The sequence below is a fragment of the Motacilla alba genome, chromosome 5, assembly GCF_015832195.1.
Source record: "Motacilla alba alba isolate MOTALB_02 chromosome 5, Motacilla_alba_V1.0_pri, whole genome shotgun sequence".
Classification (NCBI taxonomy): domain Eukaryota; kingdom Metazoa; phylum Chordata; class Aves; order Passeriformes; family Motacillidae; genus Motacilla; species Motacilla alba.
The window spans coordinates 58,159,423-58,180,304 of NC_052020.1; the positions used below are offsets into that span (position 1 = coordinate 58,159,423).

Below are 20,882 nucleotides of genomic sequence, written 5' to 3' on the forward strand. Positions count from 1 at the left end.
AGGAGGCACAGAAAAGATGCTGCACCCTCCCAGATTTACTCAGATGAGAAAATAACCATTGCTACCAACGTCTGACTCTGTGCACGAGGTGAGGCTGGATGTGTTTTAGCCCATAATATCCAGATCTGTAATTCCCACCCAGACCCTGTACACTGCTGATTCCCTTTGCACTGCACAAACCAGTGGTTTACTTGACCCCCAAGAACCAGGCAGAAATTCAGGCTTTGCCGATGGCCCAGGATCCCACCATGAGAGAAGAAAAATTACATTGAGAAATGCTGTTTTGTAACTGTCTCAATGGAAAAAAAAAAAATCTCCATGATGATTTATTTGGACTAACTGAGCTGTATTCCTGTGAGACCATGGGTCTTACTCAGCAGAGCTCGTGGGGAAGTTGGGGGGAATCTGTGCTGACATCCTAACCCACCAATCTGACATTTAAATGGGACAGAAATAAATGCATCTTCACTGCCCTGGAAATGTGCATCCTACCTGCTTCCTACTGGGTTTTAAATGAATTCTTCCAAAAAGCACATGTAAAATCTTCTGTAATGCTCAAAGACTAAAATTCTCCCCAAAACTGCCTCCAAGTCTTTCTGTCTTCAGCATCACCCATATAATAACAAAGATTATTTTGAAACCCACACAATTTATTACCTGTGTGAATTTCTTTTCAAAAGTCTTTTCTGCCATTAAACCCTAAATTTGTCTTCTATTTGAGTTGCCTGACACAGAGGACAAAAGGAAAATTTGGTACCGAAGAATTTGGTTTTCTCAACAGATTTTTTAGTATGTTGTAATTGACAGAGGCAGTGGATCACAGGAGGAACCTCTGCCACACTGGGTAGCTGCTCTCATTTCCTCCAAAAAGCTAAGAAAGCTTGAATGGGCAGAAAAATATTCAAATGCTCTCAGTATACTTTCATAGCATGTCCATGTCTGGCCTATTTGCAGGAACAGGAATTTATTTAGGATTCACCTCCCTCTAACAGAGTATCTCCTGGCTGTGCAGGTTGGAAACTAAAATTTCACCTGTCCTTTATAACTTCCCCCTTTTCACACAGGCATAACCCCACCTGTGATGTGAAATACAAAGTTTTCAGCTCTCAGTTGATTAAATGCAATTGCACAGCTTCTGTGTGGAAGTGGAACATCATTTAAAGTAGTTGGGTGGTGGGGTTTTTTTGCACTGTGCCAGATGCATAAAATGTATGGTTTTTAATCTATAGCTCAAGTAGTCAACTGCTTGAAAAAAAATGTCACTGACAGTTGTGGGGTTTATGCAAGTGCCAGCATTAAACAGCATTATTTAAATTTGCTTCTAAATACTTGTTTGATAAGTAGGGATATGTATGATTTATTCATCTCACAATTTACTGAAGCATGTTAGCTGGGGCTTTTTTTTTTTTTTTTTCCTAATTCATACCCTACTGTCACTCTGGTTTTTTATATATGTTAGTTTAAAAAGATTTGCCCAATGTAAATAAGAACAATTACAGAATCACAGAGCAGGATTACTCGTGAAGGGGAGGAAAAAAAAAATAACCATGGCTTGTATTCTCAGTGGCTATTCTATTTGACTTCATCATTAAGGAAAGTATTCAGAGCATCTAAAGGGTGAAGAGTGGAGGAGTGTGTTTTCTTTTCGATATGATAGCTGCATTCAAGTTATTCTTCCCCCTACAATAGATTTTACCTAGCTTTATCTTCATAGGAAGCTGCTTTCAGCTGAAAAGCAGAAGTGAATAGGAGTGTCATGACATAGGATTAACAGTACAGCCGGGTAGTAAATCAAATGTTTGAGATGGAGGAATGTGGGATGTGACGCGCGCGGCGGCAGCGCCGAGGGAGCAGCTGATGTGTGATTATCTGCCGAGCTCCCCGAGACCTGGGCTGCCACTCAGCTCCCAAAAACACACGGCCCCTTTGAACCAGGCAATCTCTGCAGTGCATCTAATCCCAAGGTAAAACTTTCCCGGGAACGGCGGGCCTTGCAGAGGGCTGATTGCAGATGGAACTCGCCTAAGCCTCAGGAAAAGAAAAGCGGGAAGAATTTCTGTGGTTTTCCAATCCGGGGCGAGCAACCTGACTTAAAGAGAGATCCAACAAGTGCCAAAACTAGATAAAATTAAGATTTTAATACTAAAACAAGACTCAAATTAACATTTCAAGTCTGGTATGTTTTATTATTTGACTGAAGCTCAATAGCCTTACAATAAGCAGGAACAGTGAGCTCTTGCTCTCATCAACAGCACCTAAACCAAATTTTGCCTACAGATTCTTCAGTACCACGGCCCTGACTACAACAGTAACTCACCTACAGCAAGATAAATGGACTTGATTTTGCAATAGGACTCAAATGCATCTGTAATTCAGTACTTACAGTTTAAATTCACTGCATAGACCAACTTGCAACGCTTTTAACAGGCCCTAATCTCTCTGGTTTCAGTTTGAGACCAAGAGGCATTTCATATTATCAGCACTGGATTTATATTGTATGCTTAGAAAACAGAAATGGATTTCTAGGAGGTTTAATTTATCAATATCTGGTCTTTCTGGGAAACATTAGTTTGCATAGGAAAAGGGGTTAAAAGAAGGTTTAAGTGATGTCTCTAATATTTCCTGAAAACTTTGTATGAAAATATTCTATGCCACAAAAGCCCATTAAATATGCAAACTTTAATATACATTCCTCAGTAACAAATGTACAGTTAGATAACACATAAAGAATTATGAATGACTAATTATATTTTGCATATTTACAGCAAAGACAATTAGCAAATAGCTTTTATATGCAAAATAAATGAAAAAGTAATTAAGATGCACTAACTAGAGCAGCAATATCAAGTCTGTTGTCTTGTGATTCATTCCTAACAAACATAATAATTATGCATTCATTGTCATATAATTAAAACAGCTCTGTCCTTTAGAAAACTGGTTATTTACTGTATAATAACCTGAAGAGTGGCAGAAGTTCCTCATAATGGTGAGAAGGATAATTAAATATTTCTTCCTGGTGTCTGCTCACTCAGTTGAGTTTATTATCTTAAACTTGTGCTAGAAAACATTTCCTCTGCAGTTCCAAAAGCTCTCCTGCTCCCTGATGGGAAGTTATGCCTTTGCCATGCCCTGCTCCCAAGCCAGCTGTCCAAAACTCCCAAATGGGCACAGCATTAAAAACCCATTCCAGGCTGGAAAAGCTCAGGGGTGTGGCCTAGGGAGGATGGGAATGCTCTGGGTGGAGCCTGGGTGTCTGAGATGACCTTGGCTGAACTTTTGTGTCATTGCCAGGGATAGACATGACTTATATCATATCATATCATACCATATCTCAATCATATCATATCATATATATATATATAATATCATATTATATCATGTAATATCTCATATTATATCATCTCATCTCAATCATACCACAGAATGGCTGGGCTGGGCATGAACACATGGGCAGAACCCCATCCTTGTAGGGCCAGGGATTTACTCATCCCTCACCTCAGCTGTAACATCACCACAACTCCACCCTGCCTCTTCCCCTTCCCCTCATTTCCCAGCTCTTCCTACACTTCAGTAAAACATAATAAACCATCCAGTCTCAACTGGAACCCATAATCACTCCCGAGCAGAACGGCAATATCCAGCTCTGTAAGCCGTCTCTGTAATACCAACATCATCAAGCGCTTCTTTTTTTGTCTTAAAATTCCGTTTTCCCGTAAACCTCAGCCCGCAGGACCCGCCGAGCTGCAGTGGAGGAAAAACAATGTAATTGCTTGGCTGGCCTGGATCAGTAATCGGATTTCCAGGGACTCAATAGGTAAGGGGCAGGGCAGGAGGAGCGGGTTCACCTACACAAGCTGGCACGGAAGGACTTAGCTCCCGGTGCTGCTGCTCAGGCTCCATCCTCCTCTCCAAACCCCTGGCTCCCATGCCAGCCACTCACCTTCCCAAAAAGGGAAGGGATAACCCATTCACTTTTTAGTGTTTATCTGCAAAGCTGGTCTTTCCTCTTGATTTTTGAGCAAAACTGAGCAAGTTGTGCTGGTGGAGGGAGAATCACAAGCGTGGAGGGGTCTGTACAAGGAGACATGGAAGGAGCACAGAGTTGTCATAGGAGGACTCAGGACCAGCTCAACATGGTCCATGCAGAGGGATCCAGGGTGATTTTATTGCCTTTGGTGACCTCACCCCCCTTGCTGGGAGTATTTGGGGTATCCTGATACTCCCCCAGGAGGGATGGGTCAGCTAAACCCTGCTGCAGGACACACAGGAGAAAAGAGATTAAAGGACCACAGCTCCCAGGCACACTGGGAATAGCCCAATGCCTGTCACACAGTGCCCTCCAAAAGGCAGGGGATTTTTGCACCGATTTCTTAATACTCAAAGGGAAAAACAAAATAAAATTTAAAAAAAAAAAGAAAAAGTCTTTTTGGGCTTTGCTACACAATTCATTTACTCAGACTTTCTCATCGGCTTGTTCCCGTGTCAGGAATGCAGTGGGACTCCACCAGACCTACATGGAGGGATTCCCTGTGCTACCCCCTACAGTGGGATGTATTTTTTTTAAGGGAATTATGCATCCTATGATGCTCAAATCCCAAAGGGTCCCCACCCCGCCCTATTTCTAGTTCAACACCTCCTGTTTAGAACAGGAAAAGGGGATGAGCCATATTTTCTATTAAATCTTACAGAGATTTCAGTGCCTTCAGCACACACTTCCCCAAAGCTAACCTGTTGCTTAGGTGGATTTCTCAACAGCTCTGTCTTTCTCTGAAATAATTTTAAGGATGATTTATACTTCTGCTGAGCAACCAGGGCTTGCTCACTTCTTGCACAGCCACTACCCAGACCCCTGCTTGAGTCAGGTAAGGATGGAGGGGAAATATGGGTAGGTTTTGGCAAATCACTGTGATTCCTTGGAGATCCTGACCCATTTTCCCAGTCCTGCAAACCACTTCCACCACACATGGAGCAATGGGGAGCACTAGCCATCCTCTGGGGTGCATTAGCCATGTTCTGGGGTGTGTTAGCCACCCTACAGGGACTGTGAGCTCCCCAGAGCCTGCAAGGTGTCAGGATAGAGCAGTTCCTTGCCCAGCTCTGCACAGAGCTGTCAGGATGACAGACTTAACCTCCCTCTGTCCCTGTTTACCCAAAGTAAGAAGATTGTAAGGCTTAGTTAATGTTTGTAAGTGTCTCAGGGTTCTTATACCATAGGCACTATGCACATGCGAGTGTATTATCATACATGTCACAGGAAGAATTAATAAAGCATTAATTTAAAGGTAGCAGACACTCATGCATGATAGCCTTTCTAGCTGCTTCTTTGCAGGCACCCAGAAAATGGCATTTAAGTTAAAATCAGGTTAAAGAAAAATAATGCAATCAATCACTGCTGGGTACCGAGTCAGTAAATATCAATTATACAAAATGAGTCACCAATAAGAACTTTGATAAAATGAGGTGGCAGAGGGGGGACACTCAGAGATAAAGATATGACATGTATGAATTTCAGAAGATATTATCTTGTAGGAAATGGGTTTTTTAATTTGAGCACCTCCATTTTCTTCATGGCCCTTCAAAATACTGGGAACTCCAGAAGCAGCTGGACACAAAAGCAGCAGGATGCTCAAAACTTTGGTGGCAGACAATGTGAGCTCCCAGGAAGGAACCAGGGGATCCTCTAGGACCTTATCTGAAATCAGGGTGAGAATCAAAAGCCCTTTAAGCATTCCCAAGCATAGAGGCATCCTTGTGCTTGAAGTACTGGGATAAAGTAAAGCACAGGCAGAGCTGGGAGTGTGATCACAGACCTGGTACATGAGGGGTGGCACTGAGCAATGCTGGCTCTGGGAATAAGGATGGACAAGGACCTGCCTGTAGCCCAGTCAGGGAAATGGTGACGTGGGAGCAGAGCTTCCAGTCCAGAGGATCCCTTGGAGAACTCAGGAACCTCTCTGGTGCTTACAGAAACACAAGCTTACAGAGGCCAGCTTTTTCTTTAATCTTAAATCAAAATCTGGCCTTTTTTTTTTTCTACTTTTCTGAGGTGCTGCACTCTCTGCATTCCTCCTCCTGCCACAGAAGTCACCCCCAGGCTTGTCCCCCTGGCACAACCTCAGTGCAGGGCCAGCAGCCAGGCTTTACCTCCAGTACAGGTATAGTCACCTCTGCTTTTGGGGAGGGATAAGGAGCCTTTGGTAAAAAGAATAAAATCAGCTCTTTCTCTCTCTCTCTCTCTCTCTCTCTGCATAAAATAAAGAGAGAAAATAAAATTCCAGCAGCTACAAGCTGGCAACATTATACTGTCATAATCCAGAAATGAACATTGATTCTGAAGAAGTCGCTTCTTCAAACTTTAACGCAACAATTAAGTATTCCATTGTCATGGCTCAATTAAATGGTATGGCCTGAGAAAATTGGGGATTGTAAAGTGAGGATGGAATGTGCTTTGATCCTCTTTCCAGGGTTATTGTTTCATTAATAAATGAACATGTCATTTGTCTCACCAGAGGGAGCTCCTGCCCTCCAGGCTTTTTCCCTTTTTTGTTCAGGTTTTATAAAGATGAATTTCCAGTGCTCTGAAATACCATGGATTAGTAGTTAAGCCTGACAGCACTTCGGGGAGTAGTGGGCTTAAAGTGCCTCACACAGGTCTCCAAAGCACTTGTTTACTAATAGAGGAAATCAGCGACCGTCTGCAGCTGCTGATATCGCATTACCATTTGGAAAGACAGTAGCTGAGATAACAAATCACACAGTTTTAATAATTACTCCTGCATTCCAGTTTTTTGTTTCCTGCGTAACTGCAAAGGCTGGATTTCTTCCAAATAAACAGATAAAAACAGTATGGAACTTTTATCTTTTAATGATAATGACAACACATCATGTTTCACTAAAAGTTTCCTGCTGAATTTTTTTCTGATTTCTAGAGTTTCAATAAAATGTAATTATACTTTATAATTCCACTCTTTTAATCTTCACTTCAAAAACTATTCACAGTTAGCAAGTTTGCTAGGCACGGAGAGGGGGTGAGGAGCAGGAGCTGACTTCCCCCACATCGGGCTGTTCATAAATTCTGTCTGGGGGTAAACCTGTCATTGAAACGGCACAAACTGAGCTGCTTTGCATTCAAATTAATACCTAGTTTAATTTGAATATAAAATAGCTCCATTTATGTGGTTATTAAGAAAAAGTAACAAAACCGTTTGGCGATGAATGGATGTTTAAGATAGGAGACACTTGCAACCTATTTCTTTTCGGTACTTGGGGGTTTATTTCTCCTTTTCTTAATCCCTGGGATACCTTTGGAACTGGGATATTTTCCTGTCGATAGATAAGGCTTTGAAACAAAGCAGTACCTATGAAATCTGGATGGTTAATATATATTCTGGGAGTCAAAAACTTCCAATTAACCCAATACTGAATCCGACTTCACGTGTTTTGTTCAAACAAATCTTCCCATCTTGTCCTTTGCTGCGCTCAGAAAAAAAATCCAGCCGTGTCAGTCACAACTTTTTTTTTGCTAAATAATTTCATAGATTTATTTAGGAGAGCAGAGAAGAGGAGGAAGGGAGGAACACCACAATTAGACCATCCTCTTCCAGCTCAAAAAATATCCAGACTGAAAGGTAAGGTAAACTTTTCTCACAGCTTTTAGTTTGCTTACCATCAGCCCATGTTCCACTGGGTGATTAAAGAAAGCTTTTTTAAAGCATTACTTCAGAATGATCTTAATTGGTGCAAGGTTGAGCCCTTTCTAGGAGGGGAGGGAAAAGGTTGAATAGCCTTTTCAAGTCACATGAAAGTTTCTAGGATGAATGTACGATAATTAGATTAATAAGTAGCTTAATTTATCACAGCTAAGGATTTCAACAGCCACACATTAGAGCAAGAAAAAAAAGATTAGTGTGATTCCAGTTTGTAAAAAATTGTGCTGAAACTTGATTAACCTTAAATACAAAGTGCCTTTCTTTTTTGTGTGTAAATTCAGTAGTTAAGGGGAAAAAAAAACCTCACCAAAATAATCAGAAAGGTCTTGTTCCATTCCTTTGTGTTCAGTAGCTAATGAGAGATAGCAGGGTTGTGCAAAACAACTTTTCCTGGTTATTCTTCCTAGAACGTGGATTTAGAGGAAATCTGTGATCCCTGCCACTGCTGCGGACCCTGAAGATCTGTGTGAGACGTGAGATAACATTTGCAGGGGTTAAAAACATCTCCAGCATCAGCCACTTTCATTTTAAAATAAGAGAAAAGGAAGCAGCAAGAAAATGGGTGAAATACTTATTTAGATACAGGTGAAAGTCAGATTCACCTCAGCGATGGTAATGCAGAAGGGCTGAGCAGGAGCCTGGGTGCCAGGCAGAGGTGTGGGAAACAACTGGAGGCAAGGCTAACGAGGGGGTGCAATAAGGGGTGGCAATTAGCAGGGCAATATTCGCTCACACAGCGCCAGCATCAGCCTAAAATCAAACGTGGCAAAGGCAAGAGCAGGGCACAAAAACCCCTGACCCATGGATGGCAGATTTGTGTCAAATCCTGCCAGAGCATCCAGCTTTTCCCCCCGCCACCATTGCTGCCTCTTTGCAGGACAATCCCTTAATAGAGAGTGAAATCTGCTGGGCTTTTTGATGTTGCCATCCACCGCCGAGGTTGCTTTCGGTGGTGTCATTATTTATCAGCGCCAACGTCAGCTTTCATTAACCCAACTCCTCAACGCTCCTATCGCGGCCAACAAAAATTCCCAGTGCTTTTTGTGCAGCTGGCTGGCAGCGGGGCCAGCAGGGCCCACGGAAGGTTCTGGAGGGTGGTGGTGGTGGTGGTGTGGTCCCTGTCAGCGCTCAGTAGCCGTTGTCATTTTGAGGAGGTTTAATGCAAAGCCAGCGGTGGCGAGGCGTGGGGTGCTGGGTTTGTGACTCCCCGTCCCGAATCCCTCTTTGAAAGGGGGGGATGAGAAGGGGGAAGGTTGGCTGGCGTTCGTGGGAAAGCACAAATGAGGCTGCTCAGAGCCTACCAAAAAAGAAAAAAAAATTTAAAAATGAAAAAAGAAAAAGGCATAATGAAGCGAGAGGGGAGAAGGGTTTCTTTAATTTTATCTCACACTTAAGAGATGAGTAAGAGCGCTAATGAAAGGGAGGGTAATTATAGCCCAGATAGTGCCTCTTGCTCAGGCTGGAACGTGGGGAAGGTTAACTCTGGCAAAGGGAGATCATACAAATCAAAGTGGCTGAGGGCACTCATGCATCGGCCTGTTTGATAAGATTGATAACTGTAACCAGTAGCTTAGGAGAATCGATTTCCACTGCCGGGGATCTCTCCGGATGCTCTCATCTTTTATTCTGTTTACATGAAAGTGGAGCTTTAAAGATGTTTTATCATCTAATGGCGAATATGACACACAGTTACAAACGGAATCTTTTTTTAATCTCGGAATGGGAAATTTAAGCGGGGCAGTGATTCGCTTTAATTATGTATATTGAACAAATTTGAAGAGATGAGAAGAAACTTGTTTTTCAGCCCACTGAACCCAAGTGCTTGCCTGTAATCTAAAATGGATATCTAATTATTGTTTAACATTATTTATTTAGGAGGAGTTACGACCTCTAATTTGCCTTTAAATGATTAATTTAGTGTTTAAATAAAGCTCCTTTTATTTAATAATGTTTTCTTTAACCAATCTTCACTAATGTCAATAAACTCTTTGTTTAACCTTCTTAAAGGAAACATTTCCTCAGCTCTGAGACAATTATGAATTACCAAAACCCATATAGAAAAATGAGCTAAGTAATTATCTAATATTATTGCAGTGTGCTTAAGAAGGGAATATTCCACACCAATAACATAAGACAAGAGAGATGAAACAAGCTTTTCTAAATATTGAGCATTTTAAGCAGTCTGCCTCTTTTGAGGTGATAAGGCAGCACAGAAATACCCTAAAATACTCACGGCTTGGCTAAATAAACTCTGCCACTTCCATTCTCATCCTAAAGAGGTTCTTGGTTCATGTCCCAGGCACAGACAAAGCAGCACAAATATCCTCACTCCACATGTAGGGACATGGTCAGAGGCAACGCAGGCACCTTCCTGCTGTCCCCAGCCCTCAGCAGGACACCCTCACCTGTGCCCAGGGTGACTTTGCATCACCAGGGTGCCCCCCTGATGTCCAGGACCATAGGAAATGAGTCAGACATGGGGCAAAGGACCACCAGTCGCATCCCAAAAACTCCTCTCCGGACATTTGTCTCTGTTATGGAGAAGGCTCTCACATTTATATCACTGTAGATATACTGGTCACTGATTTTTGAAAGCAAAGTGCCTTTTGGGGGTCACAGGATCATGGAATAAAATGAGTTGGAAGGAACCTTTGAAGGTCATCTGCTCCAACTGCCCTGCAATGAGCAGGGACAGGTGTGACTGCTGTGTATGAACTGTGGGACACCATTGCTGCATAATAAATTGTGTTTGTGGGAATGCAGGTGCTTTCCTGGCCTTGCTTAGATCCTCTGTACTTTGCTCTGGAGCATGCTGGAGCTTGGAAGATCACAGGAAAAAACAGGCAGCACAATCAAATTGAATTTGATGTCCTAGAGGCCAGAAAGTGGCAGGATGCAAGTGGTGGAGGAGAAAGAGGAGAGGCAGAGTTTGCAGAAGGAGCCAGATGAAACAGAAAAGCCAGGAGTGGAAGAAAGTGCTGAGAAAGAGTAAGGAGAGACTCATTGCACAGAGAAGCTGTGGCTGCCCCTGGATCCCTGGAAGTGTCCAAGGCCAGGTTGGATGGGGCTTGGAGCAACCTGGGGTTGTGGAAGGTGTCTCTGCCCATGACAGGGGAGGGAATGAGATGAGCTTTAAGGTCCCTGCCAGCACAAACCATTCTGCAATTCTATGAATTAGAAACTACAAACTGCACAAGGCTTGAGGTGACACTGGTCACCATCTGTAGCTCCCGTGGTGGAGGTCTGAGCAGAGCTGTGCTCATTTCCAACGTGGGAAACGTGCTGCCTGCATTGTGGGCAGAGCTGAAAGGGTTCTCACTTTCAAAGCTCTTCTCTTGAGCAGCAAAAGCAGCAGCAGAGCGTGGCAGATTCTCTGCTGTTATTCCTTCCAGGTCCTGTTGGGGATCCCAGGAAGAAGAAGAGGGGAAAATGTCCAGATTGGAATTAAGAGGGCTGAACAATAAGGAAGGGCATCATGAAAGCCACAGCAACGCAGACATAAAAGGAAAAGGGAAAAGAGGGGAAATGGATGTGTAAAAAACAATGATAGGAGCATTTGGCAGTAAGGAAGAAGGAGATTGGGAAGGGAGTCTGGTGATGAAAAGGTTGTGCATAAAGGGATCCATGAACATAAAATTTGGAACATGATTAACTCTGCAATAATTACTTCAGGGCTTTTTGCAAAATGTGGTGGGTCAGTTTGAGAAGGCAGGAAACTGGCCCCAGTGGCAGATCATGGCTTCAAAGATGGTGGGAACTCAGAGTCATTGTGGTGGGACTGCCACACCCAGCCAGGAGCAGAGCTCCCTGCCTGCCAGAGACCAAGGGGTCACCCAGGGGTGTCACCCCCCAACACCTAAAAATACCCAACACATCCTGCCCTCCTAACAGATACCCCTCTGAGGCTTCTTTCTTCTTCAAGTTACAACTGTAGGACTTTTTGAGTATTTTCTAAGGTCTGGATTTTACAGTTTCAGATTTTTTCCCCAGCCATATGAACTAAGACCTCACCCAGGTTGAAGATGTCTAAAACAAGGGAAATCTCTAATCCTTTTTATCAATGATGTGACATTGAGATGGCCCACTTGCAACTGGCTTGGTAGGAGGAATATCCACGAGCAGCTGATTCCTTCTCTCCCACCTCTTCGCAACACTTGTTGTACCCCAGTCCCTGAAAACTCAGAATATCTGAGGCCACACAACCACAGAATCCAGCTGATGTTATCAACACAAGAGTCTCTTTAAACACTCACCCACAAGCTGATCTCTGGGCAAGGGATGATTTGGATCCACAGCATGAATCAGGATCATCTTGGAGCCGCCCAGGATCTCTTCCAGAGCTGGGATGAGCTCCCACCATGACATCTCCTCGATGCTGGAGCAGCACATGTGGAGGGAAGACTTGAATCCTGCCTTCATCTTTGCCCTTGGTTCTCCATGCAGGTTCTCCTCCCACAAATGCAGCTGTGCCCACCAGTCCATAAATTCCAGGGGGGACAAGGCTCCCACAGCCCCTTTGAGAAAGGTGAAGGAAAAGCTGATGAACAACTCCGAGTTTAAAAATCTTCATCCCACAGCCCCCCTGAGCTGCTGCCTCTGAGATGAGATAGGAAGCCAAGCACAGTCCAAGCTGGGTCACAGGTAAATGGAGAGGTGTGTTTGCCCCCAGGCAGCCGAGGTGTCACCCCCTCCTGAACGCAGCCTGTTAAAGAGGGATGTCCTTTTCAAGAACCATTTCCCTCGGGGCTGCTGACTCCAGGAGTGGCCAGCTCCTCATTCTGGGTCAAGAAGGGCCTGGTTAAAAGGTCCTGCCCCACCTTGGGTGCAGCAGGGACAAGTCCCTCAGGGCTTGCTTGGCAGTGCAACTACATCCAGACCTGACCCACAATACCCACTGGAGCTCTCCTGGGGTTAGAAGGTGACATGGTTTGTCCCAGCAGACACGGGAGGAATTTTCCAGAGAAACCCCCCAAAACCTCTGCTGTGACATGTAGAAATCCTCTCTGTCAGCCTATGTGCACTCCTCAAATAGGAACAGGACACATAAAACTCTTTTATTACTGTTACTGTTATTTTAAAAAACATGGTATTGTGACTTTTTCTGAACCCTAGACAGACAAGAATATAGTGACGGGTTCCTTGCATCCACCACCTCTTTAGACAGGACTCACACTGCATTCTGAGCTGCTACAGAACCTTGTTAACCTAAAATAAGTAAAAATTTACAAACCTAGCTAAAATAAAAACTGCTGCTTAGCAAAGAATTTACTTTGCTTCTTCCCTTCCAATTGCCTTCAATCAGCCCCGCAAAATTCCCACTGCCTGCATCGATGGGAATGTGTAATATTGTTTGATGAATGAATAAAATATCAGGAAGGAAGTGTCTTGTTTGCCTGTGTCTTCATTATCACCTTCCCCAGCCCAGAGTTAGTGCATGGACTGTGTGGCTGGACCGGTCTGCTCTCCTTTGCTGGTCATCCACTGTTTGATTTGTGCTCGCAGCTGGAAGCTCTGGACATAGGTTAAGATCGAAGGTGTTTGACTCTGTACAAACAGCAAATAAAAGGATAATCCCCCCAGAATAAGTTCAGAGTTTTGCCAGATTTTGCTTTTCCATGAGCATCTTCATTTTAAATCCAAAGCAGGGGATAGTTCAGGTGATAAACCATCGTATTTCCCTCTTTTTTCCTTTTGTAATTATTCAAACTGATACCATTATGAACTTTGCTCTGGGGTTGAAAACTCAGATTGGGTTGGTCAACTTTTATAGTGAAGTGCAGAATACGGAGCTGTTCTGGGAAGTGGGGGAAAAGTCAATTCAAAATAGAAAGTTTTTTTGAAAGACATGCAAAACCCCTTAAGTCTTGTAACCACTCTCACTGAAAGAGCTGTGCAAGAATCCCTTCCTTCAATTCCCTGTTTAATCTCTTCTTTTCTAAGCAGGTAATCTCAGATTATTTACCAGCATCTCATTTCTAACTCACAGAAAACTCCTGGAAGCCAGAAAAAAAAAAATTCTCTCCATCAGCCTGTTTTTGTTTTGCTCTTGTGTTTATTTTCATCTTAACATTAATTGCCCCATAATATCTGCTTGGTTTTATCAATTAGCCTTTGCAGTGGGAAAATATTTTAGAGCCTAATACAGCGTAATGATTTTTTTCCCTATTTGCCAAGGGGGTTATTAATAAATGTCCCCACTGGGGCTACAACTCTGGTGCTCTGGTGTTTGCTTTAGGGGAAATGAGGGATTGGAGGAAAATCCTAACCAAACTGAGCTGTAATTAGAGGGAAAGCAGCTGCAATTAGAAGTATATGTTCAACGACACCCGCGGCACTCGGGGACAAACCTCCCCTCCACTCGGGCAGGGGTGGCAGCACAGACGCTGATGCTGAAATAAAAGGGGGAAACTCTTGGTTTTCCTCTTTCTCCAGGTGTTGCATCAAAGATTTGTGCTGTCTGCTCAGCATATTTCTCCGTGGAAGGAGAAAAAAAAACCAGGAGGGCTTTTTTTAGCAGAGGGGTGCTGGCCTGGCAAAGCCAGCAGCAGACTCCTCCAAGCTGGGATTTCACCCTGATATCTCAGTCCTCACTATTTATTTAGCCTGAACTGCTGCCACCAGCTCTGCTGGGCTCTCTGGGAAGCTGCCAGCCGAGCAGCCCCTTCAAGTGACACATTTCTGTGCACATCAGACATCCACACCGTGTCCCATGGAGTCCTCCCCTGTGGCTGCAGGTGCTCCAAGGCTGGATGGTGGATCCTGGCAGACCTCGTTCTCCTCCCTGCTGCTGCAACAGACTTTGTTCAGAAAGGGAAGAAAACAGTCACCAGCCTTTTCTGCCTGCTACAAATCTAAATTCTCCAGCACCAGGAAACAAAGCAGGTCCTAGGCTGTCCCAGAAAAATTCAATCCCATCGGCAGATAGGAGTTTCTGGAAAGCCAAACTGGAAGGAATTCTGCAGCCTGTTGAGAATTCAGACTGGTTAAAATGTTAGAGCTTGATGTTATCAATCAGCCCAACAAGTTTAACAATAAGCAGCAAGGGCACATAGGGAATTAAAAAATGCAGCAGATGTGCAGTACTGCTTAATATGGCTTTTAGCTTAATTCATCTCATTGCAGAAATCTGTAATTCTCATGGTTTGGGTTCTAAACAACAGCTACTGATGTAACCTTTTGTCTTTCCCTGAGTTTTGTTGGTTAAAAAAACCCCGCAAACAAACAACCAAAATCTCAACCAAATAATTACTATTATAGCACTATTAGCTTTGAGGATTTACAGCTTTGCTTCTTTCACAGTAGAGCTTGGAAGTAATAGAATTTACTCTGGGAAAACCTGACTGTGTCCTTGCAAGTCTCTGTAGGGCTTCTTGTATGGGGGTCCCAAATAACAGATTGTTCCAGCATGAACTTCTATTCTATTCTATTCTATTCTATTCTATTCTATTCTATTCTATTCTATTCTATTCTATTCTATTCTATTCTATTCTATTCTATTCATCTCCCACCCCACCACACCTGCAGAAAACACAGAGAGCAGCAGTGAAATGCAAGGGTGTGTCACACTCTTGTCCTCCACCACCTGTGTGTGGCACAGCTCATCCTAGTCCGGATCCACAAAAAAGCAGATTGCTCTAAACAATCCCAAAAATGCAACCTCACTCCTGCAGATTGCTGAGCACCAGAAAAGGCACCCGAGTAAAGATGGGGCTTGTTGCCCTCCTCCAGAACAGCATCTCCTCCAGATCCTGGATCGCTGTGTTTTGACCAGAAGAAGAGTTCTGGTGGACCTTTTGTAATGTGAATGAACAGAGATTAAAGGTCACCAAGTGAGAGATTCAGATGATTTATATTGAAATATATATTGAAATATACCTGAGATCTGTGTTCAGTGGGCACTGCTGAACATCTTCTCTGGACTGACAGTGTGACAGTCCTGACTTCCCTCCTGACTGTAGGACAGTGTGGGAGGAGCAGGCATCCACACCATTGTTCTGGAGCAAGGAGCACTGTCCATGCCAGGTGTTTGTATTTTATACCTCACTTGGACTTCCAGTAAAGCACCCAGGAGCTGCACAGAGGATTTGGGAGCTGAACCTGCACAGCTCAGCACCTTTTGCTGTAAACCAAATATTTCTGTCCCTCGAAAAGCGAAGACAATGTTTCCATCGACTTTGGGAGGGCTCAGCTGGCATCTGCTCTGATTCCTGGCCGTGATTAAAAATTTCTTCCAAACCATAAAGCCTTTCCAGACTGCCACCAAATCACCAGTTCCAGAGACATCAACAACAATATTTGGTTACTTTTATTTCCTTTTTATCCTTCAGGGGAGCAGGATGGGTGCAATTATGTGAATTTCCACAGAATCCCTGGATGGTTTGGGTTGAAAAGGACCATAACAACCATCCAGCTCCACTCCTTGCCATGGTCAGGGACACCTTCCACTGCACGAGGTTGCCTCAAGCCCTGTCCAACCTGGCCTTGGACACTTCCAGGGAATTTGCTTCCATGTGTACCTTTAATGACACACACACTCTTTGCTCACTCTACATGTGTATTACAGGCCTTTCACACTCCAAGAAGTTTACAATGGATTTTAAAAGTTGTTTTAAAGGGATAAGCATTATTCTAGGAATGTGTGTGCACGCACACAAATGTATTTAGTACCCTGTGGGTCCACGTGCTCTCAATAAACCCATGTGGTGCTCTGTATCTAACCATAGAGCTCAGCACTGGGCCCTTTCCCCACTGTGCTTGAGGGTCTAAAATGAACAACAGGCTTTTAAAGCTACATTTATTACCTTGCCACCACCAGGAACAGCCCAACCTCATGCAGCCTCTTTGACACAGACGTTAATTTTCACTTGCAGCTGTGGCAATTAGAAAGTGTACTTAATAGAGTGTCATGTTAATTGTTGCAGAGTTAACCAATTTCTCCATTTAATTGTCAATTGATTAACCTATTGAAATGGTAAGTGACTCAGTTTCCTTCCAGAACAAACAGCAGCCACATATTGTAGCTTCATCCAGCTGGAGGGGGTACTCTGTGATTTGCTCAGCCTCAATGTGCTGGTATTTTTCTACACCTCCCTGAGCTTTTAATTAAATGAGCCAATTTTACATGTATTTGTCTGCTGGAAAGGTTATCTGTGCTGGAGCTGACCTGCAGAGACAAGGTTGAGCCTAGCAGTCTTAATAGAAAAGGATTTCAGCTATGACTGCTGTACTTGATTGCATTGTAATGGTAATTAACTTGAGACTTTGCCTCCCTCAATGTTTTTTTGTAGCTTTAACTATGCAATGAGATGTTTCCTCTGTCATATATATGCACTTATTAAGCTCTCATTGGATTCTAATATGCATGCAAATAGTCAAGAGTTTCTTAAGGCTAATACTACACTATGTAGATTGTAGTGCCATTAAGTCACTACAAAGATGTAGCCTGCAGCAACCTTATAAGTTTTTTTCTTTCCTTTTTCTGTGAGCGCATGTGAGGGTTTGATTTTCCATTTTTGCACTTTTCTCCCCAACCTAAAGCAGGAAAAATTTCCTCTACGTGCTTTAGCTCCTTTTCATCCCAAGCGTTCTGCGTGCCAGAGCCCGTTCTGGAGACTTCTCCCTCCCCGGCGAGCCTAAAAAAGTGCTTATGTTTTAAAAGGAAGACCCTGATGTCCTTAATTCAGTTTTTCAAGTTGGATTGTAATCCATGCCCATTCCCAGTCCTTTCTGGGGGCGGCTCGTTTGAAAGCCCTCGGTATCTCCTGTGTTCCTGCATGTTCTTTTACAGTACGGCGCTGTCGTTTAATTACGAGACAATCCCCCACAACTGAGCAAGCATTTTCATCATTGATAATGTTGGTAGCAGGCAACTGAGACAAAATGATTACAAACCTATGTTGCACTCAATAGTCCTTTAGAGGATTTCTCTCTTAATAGTCCTGGCTCATTCATGTTTGGTTCAGTACATTTGTTCTTTAAAAAAGGCGTAGATTAGAAGAGTTTCAGGGTAGGTTAATAACTCAACTGAAAATGGCTGCTTGCATTGTCCAAGCCTGTTCCTGCAGTTGCCTGGTGCTTTCTTCAGTTCTTCCACACTGCAGCTTTGGCCCAGTTGGTAAACAGCTTAAGTCCAGACATCTTTTCATTCTGCGGCGCAGCGGATTGAAATAAAAATGCATATAAGTGGCGACTGACTGGCGCTGGCCTGACAATAGCCTGTAACATTATGCAAGGGTATTTACATAGGAATAAGGCCTTGGTAAAGAAGACAGGGGCAATTAATGACTAGGGCCACACATATAAGGAAAGTTTGTCCAATCTTTTCTTCAATAAAGATCTTTTGTAAAGTGCTATGGAAACTCATGGAGGCCCCCAAACAGACTAGGAGAGGGACTTTTGTGGTGGGGCTTTCTGGTTTCTTTTTTTAGCCCGGAGTTAAAAGGGCCAAATTTTGTAAAGGTTAAATGTAATTCTCCTGTGGTGTTGAATTTTTACTATTGTCATTTCTTTTTTTTCCCCTTTTGTTTTTTTTTCCACAGGATTCAGGTTTGCGTGGTTTTTTCCCCTAAGAGAACATGTGGAGTAAAGAAATAAAATGAATTATGTGCCTCAGCCAGGCAGGGTGGTAGAAGTGAAGGCTTTAGAGGAGACCAGTCACAATGCTTGACTCCTGCTAGTGCAGGTTTGGAATTTAAGCTAATTTGTAAGCATTTAGGGCCTGACTCTGACCTCTCTTACATCCCAGCAGAGCTGCTGGTGCTGCCAAAATGCTTCCCGCCTTCCAAATTCATCTTTTTCCTTAATTTTATCCAGATGGATTTGGCCATCAGTGATTCTGACAAAGCAAGGAAGCCCCATGCTCTGGCTTCAGGTGCCGAAGGCAGAGGGCAGAGCACAATCCACAGCGAGTGATGCCGGGACGTAGCCCAAGGCAGAATTTAACCCCATCCTGCCAGATGGGAAACTCTCCCCCGGGCTTGCAGACACAAATAATGAGCCCCTTTCCCTGGGGAAGACCAGCCCACATCCACCCGGGGCAAGGATGGCACAAAAGAGCCGCAGCTGATGGTGCCTCCTGCACCTGCGAGGCCTCGAGTCCTGGGTTTCGCATCTTGTCACAGTGTGGGCACAGCAGCACTTTGGGGGCTCTTGAGAGCCTTTTCACCAGCACCATGCACTCCTTTGGTACCTCCTCATCCCTCCCAAGAAATTCAAGCCACTGTCCTCTACATCTTCCCTGTCCCCATGGAAGTGTTTTCCATGGGCTCCCATGGCACATCTCTGGATGTCAGTTTGAATATTCCCACATCAGCTGAGCGACATTAATTTCAGGTCCATCTGTTGGTGTTTAGTGATTTTGCTCTTTTTCTAATGACTGTGGGGGGTTGATTCTGTAACATTTTTAACACTCTATTCAGAGGTCTCTACCTTCAAAACAGAGCAGATACTCCTGCTCAACCCATTTATATGTCCAGGAAGTCAACACTTTAGTGGACATGAGGAAAACCCCATGGATACCTCTAAGTTCTGCCAAGCTTTCCACCATTTCCTGATCTACTACTGAATCCTTTTCCTCTCAGGTAGAGATTCTTAAAGCAGAGTATAACTCCAAGAAGAGAGATTTCCCAGGATGCCCTGTTGTGCCACCTTCTTTCTTTAAAATATTTTTTAGAATCAAGTCTCTCATGGAAATTAATTCATAAAATGCTTGCTGGACATTGAAGAGAGGGACATAAATGTTACTATCACAAGTGTTTGGTGCCTATGAGAGGAGTGTGCAAGGAGCAGGGAATGTGTTTCTGCTGCAGCCCTGGAAAGCAGCAGAAATCAATGCTTCATTCAAGGCTATTGATCAGTACTAAATTAATTAGACTTCAAGGCTTATGGCAGTTGATAAGACAACTTGTTAATTTAGTCAATGATAGTGTTTTCCCTAAAGCAGCAAATACCCTCTTTCTCAGAAAAGACATTTCTAGCACTTGCTACTCAACTTTTTTTTGCTCCCCATCTCTTTCATTAAAAAAAAAAAAAGACATTCACTTTACATTTAATTTAAGATAAGAATTGGCCAAGGAGCTGCTTCCATTTACCCCTGTTTGCCTTCTTTTTCTCCAACATGGAAGCAGGGTGTCGATGACATCTGAGGTAATTCAAGAGGACTGCACCATAACATTCAGCTCCTTTGGCCCTGGCCCATTGATGGGGGATGTTCATTTGGGAAAGCTGCTGGGGAGAGGAGGGAGGAGGGAGCAAAGCCACTCTCTGCATGTGGGTTGGTCACTTTTTTTAGTGGCAAACCCAGAGGTTTTGCTTCCCAGGCTAGGATGATGCTCGTGGCCACTGACAAAGGCACGGGCCTACGAGCGGTGAATGAGATGAAGATATCCCAGAATACCCTGGACATGAGGCCGTACTTCCTGCTGGCTGGGAAGGACAAAAGGACAAAACCCAAGGAGTGCCGGGGTCCCACCACCAGCTCCTGGAGGCACCAGTCTGCAACCAGCAGCACTCCAACCCTCAGAGAATGCTAATAAGCCACTGAAGAGCTCAGCTTTCCTGCCATAATTCTATAGCGCCGTTGAGGACCCCATAGTGTTCACTAAATAAAGACAACTAATTGAGAATTTTTTGCACATTTTGCTCAGTGGACTTGTTGTTCAGGCGGTTGGTTGGGGAGAATGTCCCCCTACTGACAACAGGGGCTGATTGTTTTGGCAGCCGCCGGGTTAGCGCCATTGCCCGGGTCTGAGGCTGACTTTCCAAGTATGACAAAAATGTTTAATTTCGGATTTTTTTTTTTTTTAATTATGTAGCTGGGAATTATTTGGGCTACGTGGAGAATAGGCCGTCCGGTGTTCACGTGACCCAAAGAGAAAAAAAATATTTTAAAATTGCTGGCAGAGTTTCTCACAATAAAACCTTTGGTCTTTCTCTTTCTCTCCTCTGTCTCTGTTTCCTTCCCCCCCCCCTTTTTTTTTTCCTGTATTTTCTGTGGTGAGGCCGACATTTTTGTGTCTGCAGGTGACACTTTGATTGAAACTAAAATTAATAAATCAGCTGAAAAGCTCACACCTACAGCTCACAGCAGGGCCTTGAAAACACGGTTATAAAGGCAGCTTTATGCCCTTGTGTAAAGAAGGAATAAATTACAGAAGCACTTGTTGCCCTTGGACT

At 43.7% G+C, this 20,882-nt stretch overlaps 1 protein-coding gene across 4 annotated transcripts in view; it reads right to left on the reverse strand.

The window, feature by feature from the left end:
* LOC119701664 overlaps positions 1-20,882 on the reverse strand; it is a 99,220-nt gene that overhangs the window by 28,501 nt on the left and 49,837 nt on the right. For 3 of the 4 annotated variants that reach the window (XR_005257135.1, XR_005257136.1, XR_005257134.1), the window contains exon 3: positions 11,963-12,223. Coding sequence is in view for 1 of the 4 variants with exons in the window: in XM_038138664.1 (XP_037994592.1) it covers positions 8,831-9,006; positions 11,963-12,223 (437 nt within the window). In the remaining 3 variants the exon portion in view is untranslated. Of the gene's footprint in view, positions 1-7,975; positions 9,007-11,962; positions 12,224-20,882 lie in introns of those variants that run through there. The other variant, XM_038138664.1, reaches the window with a different exon arrangement.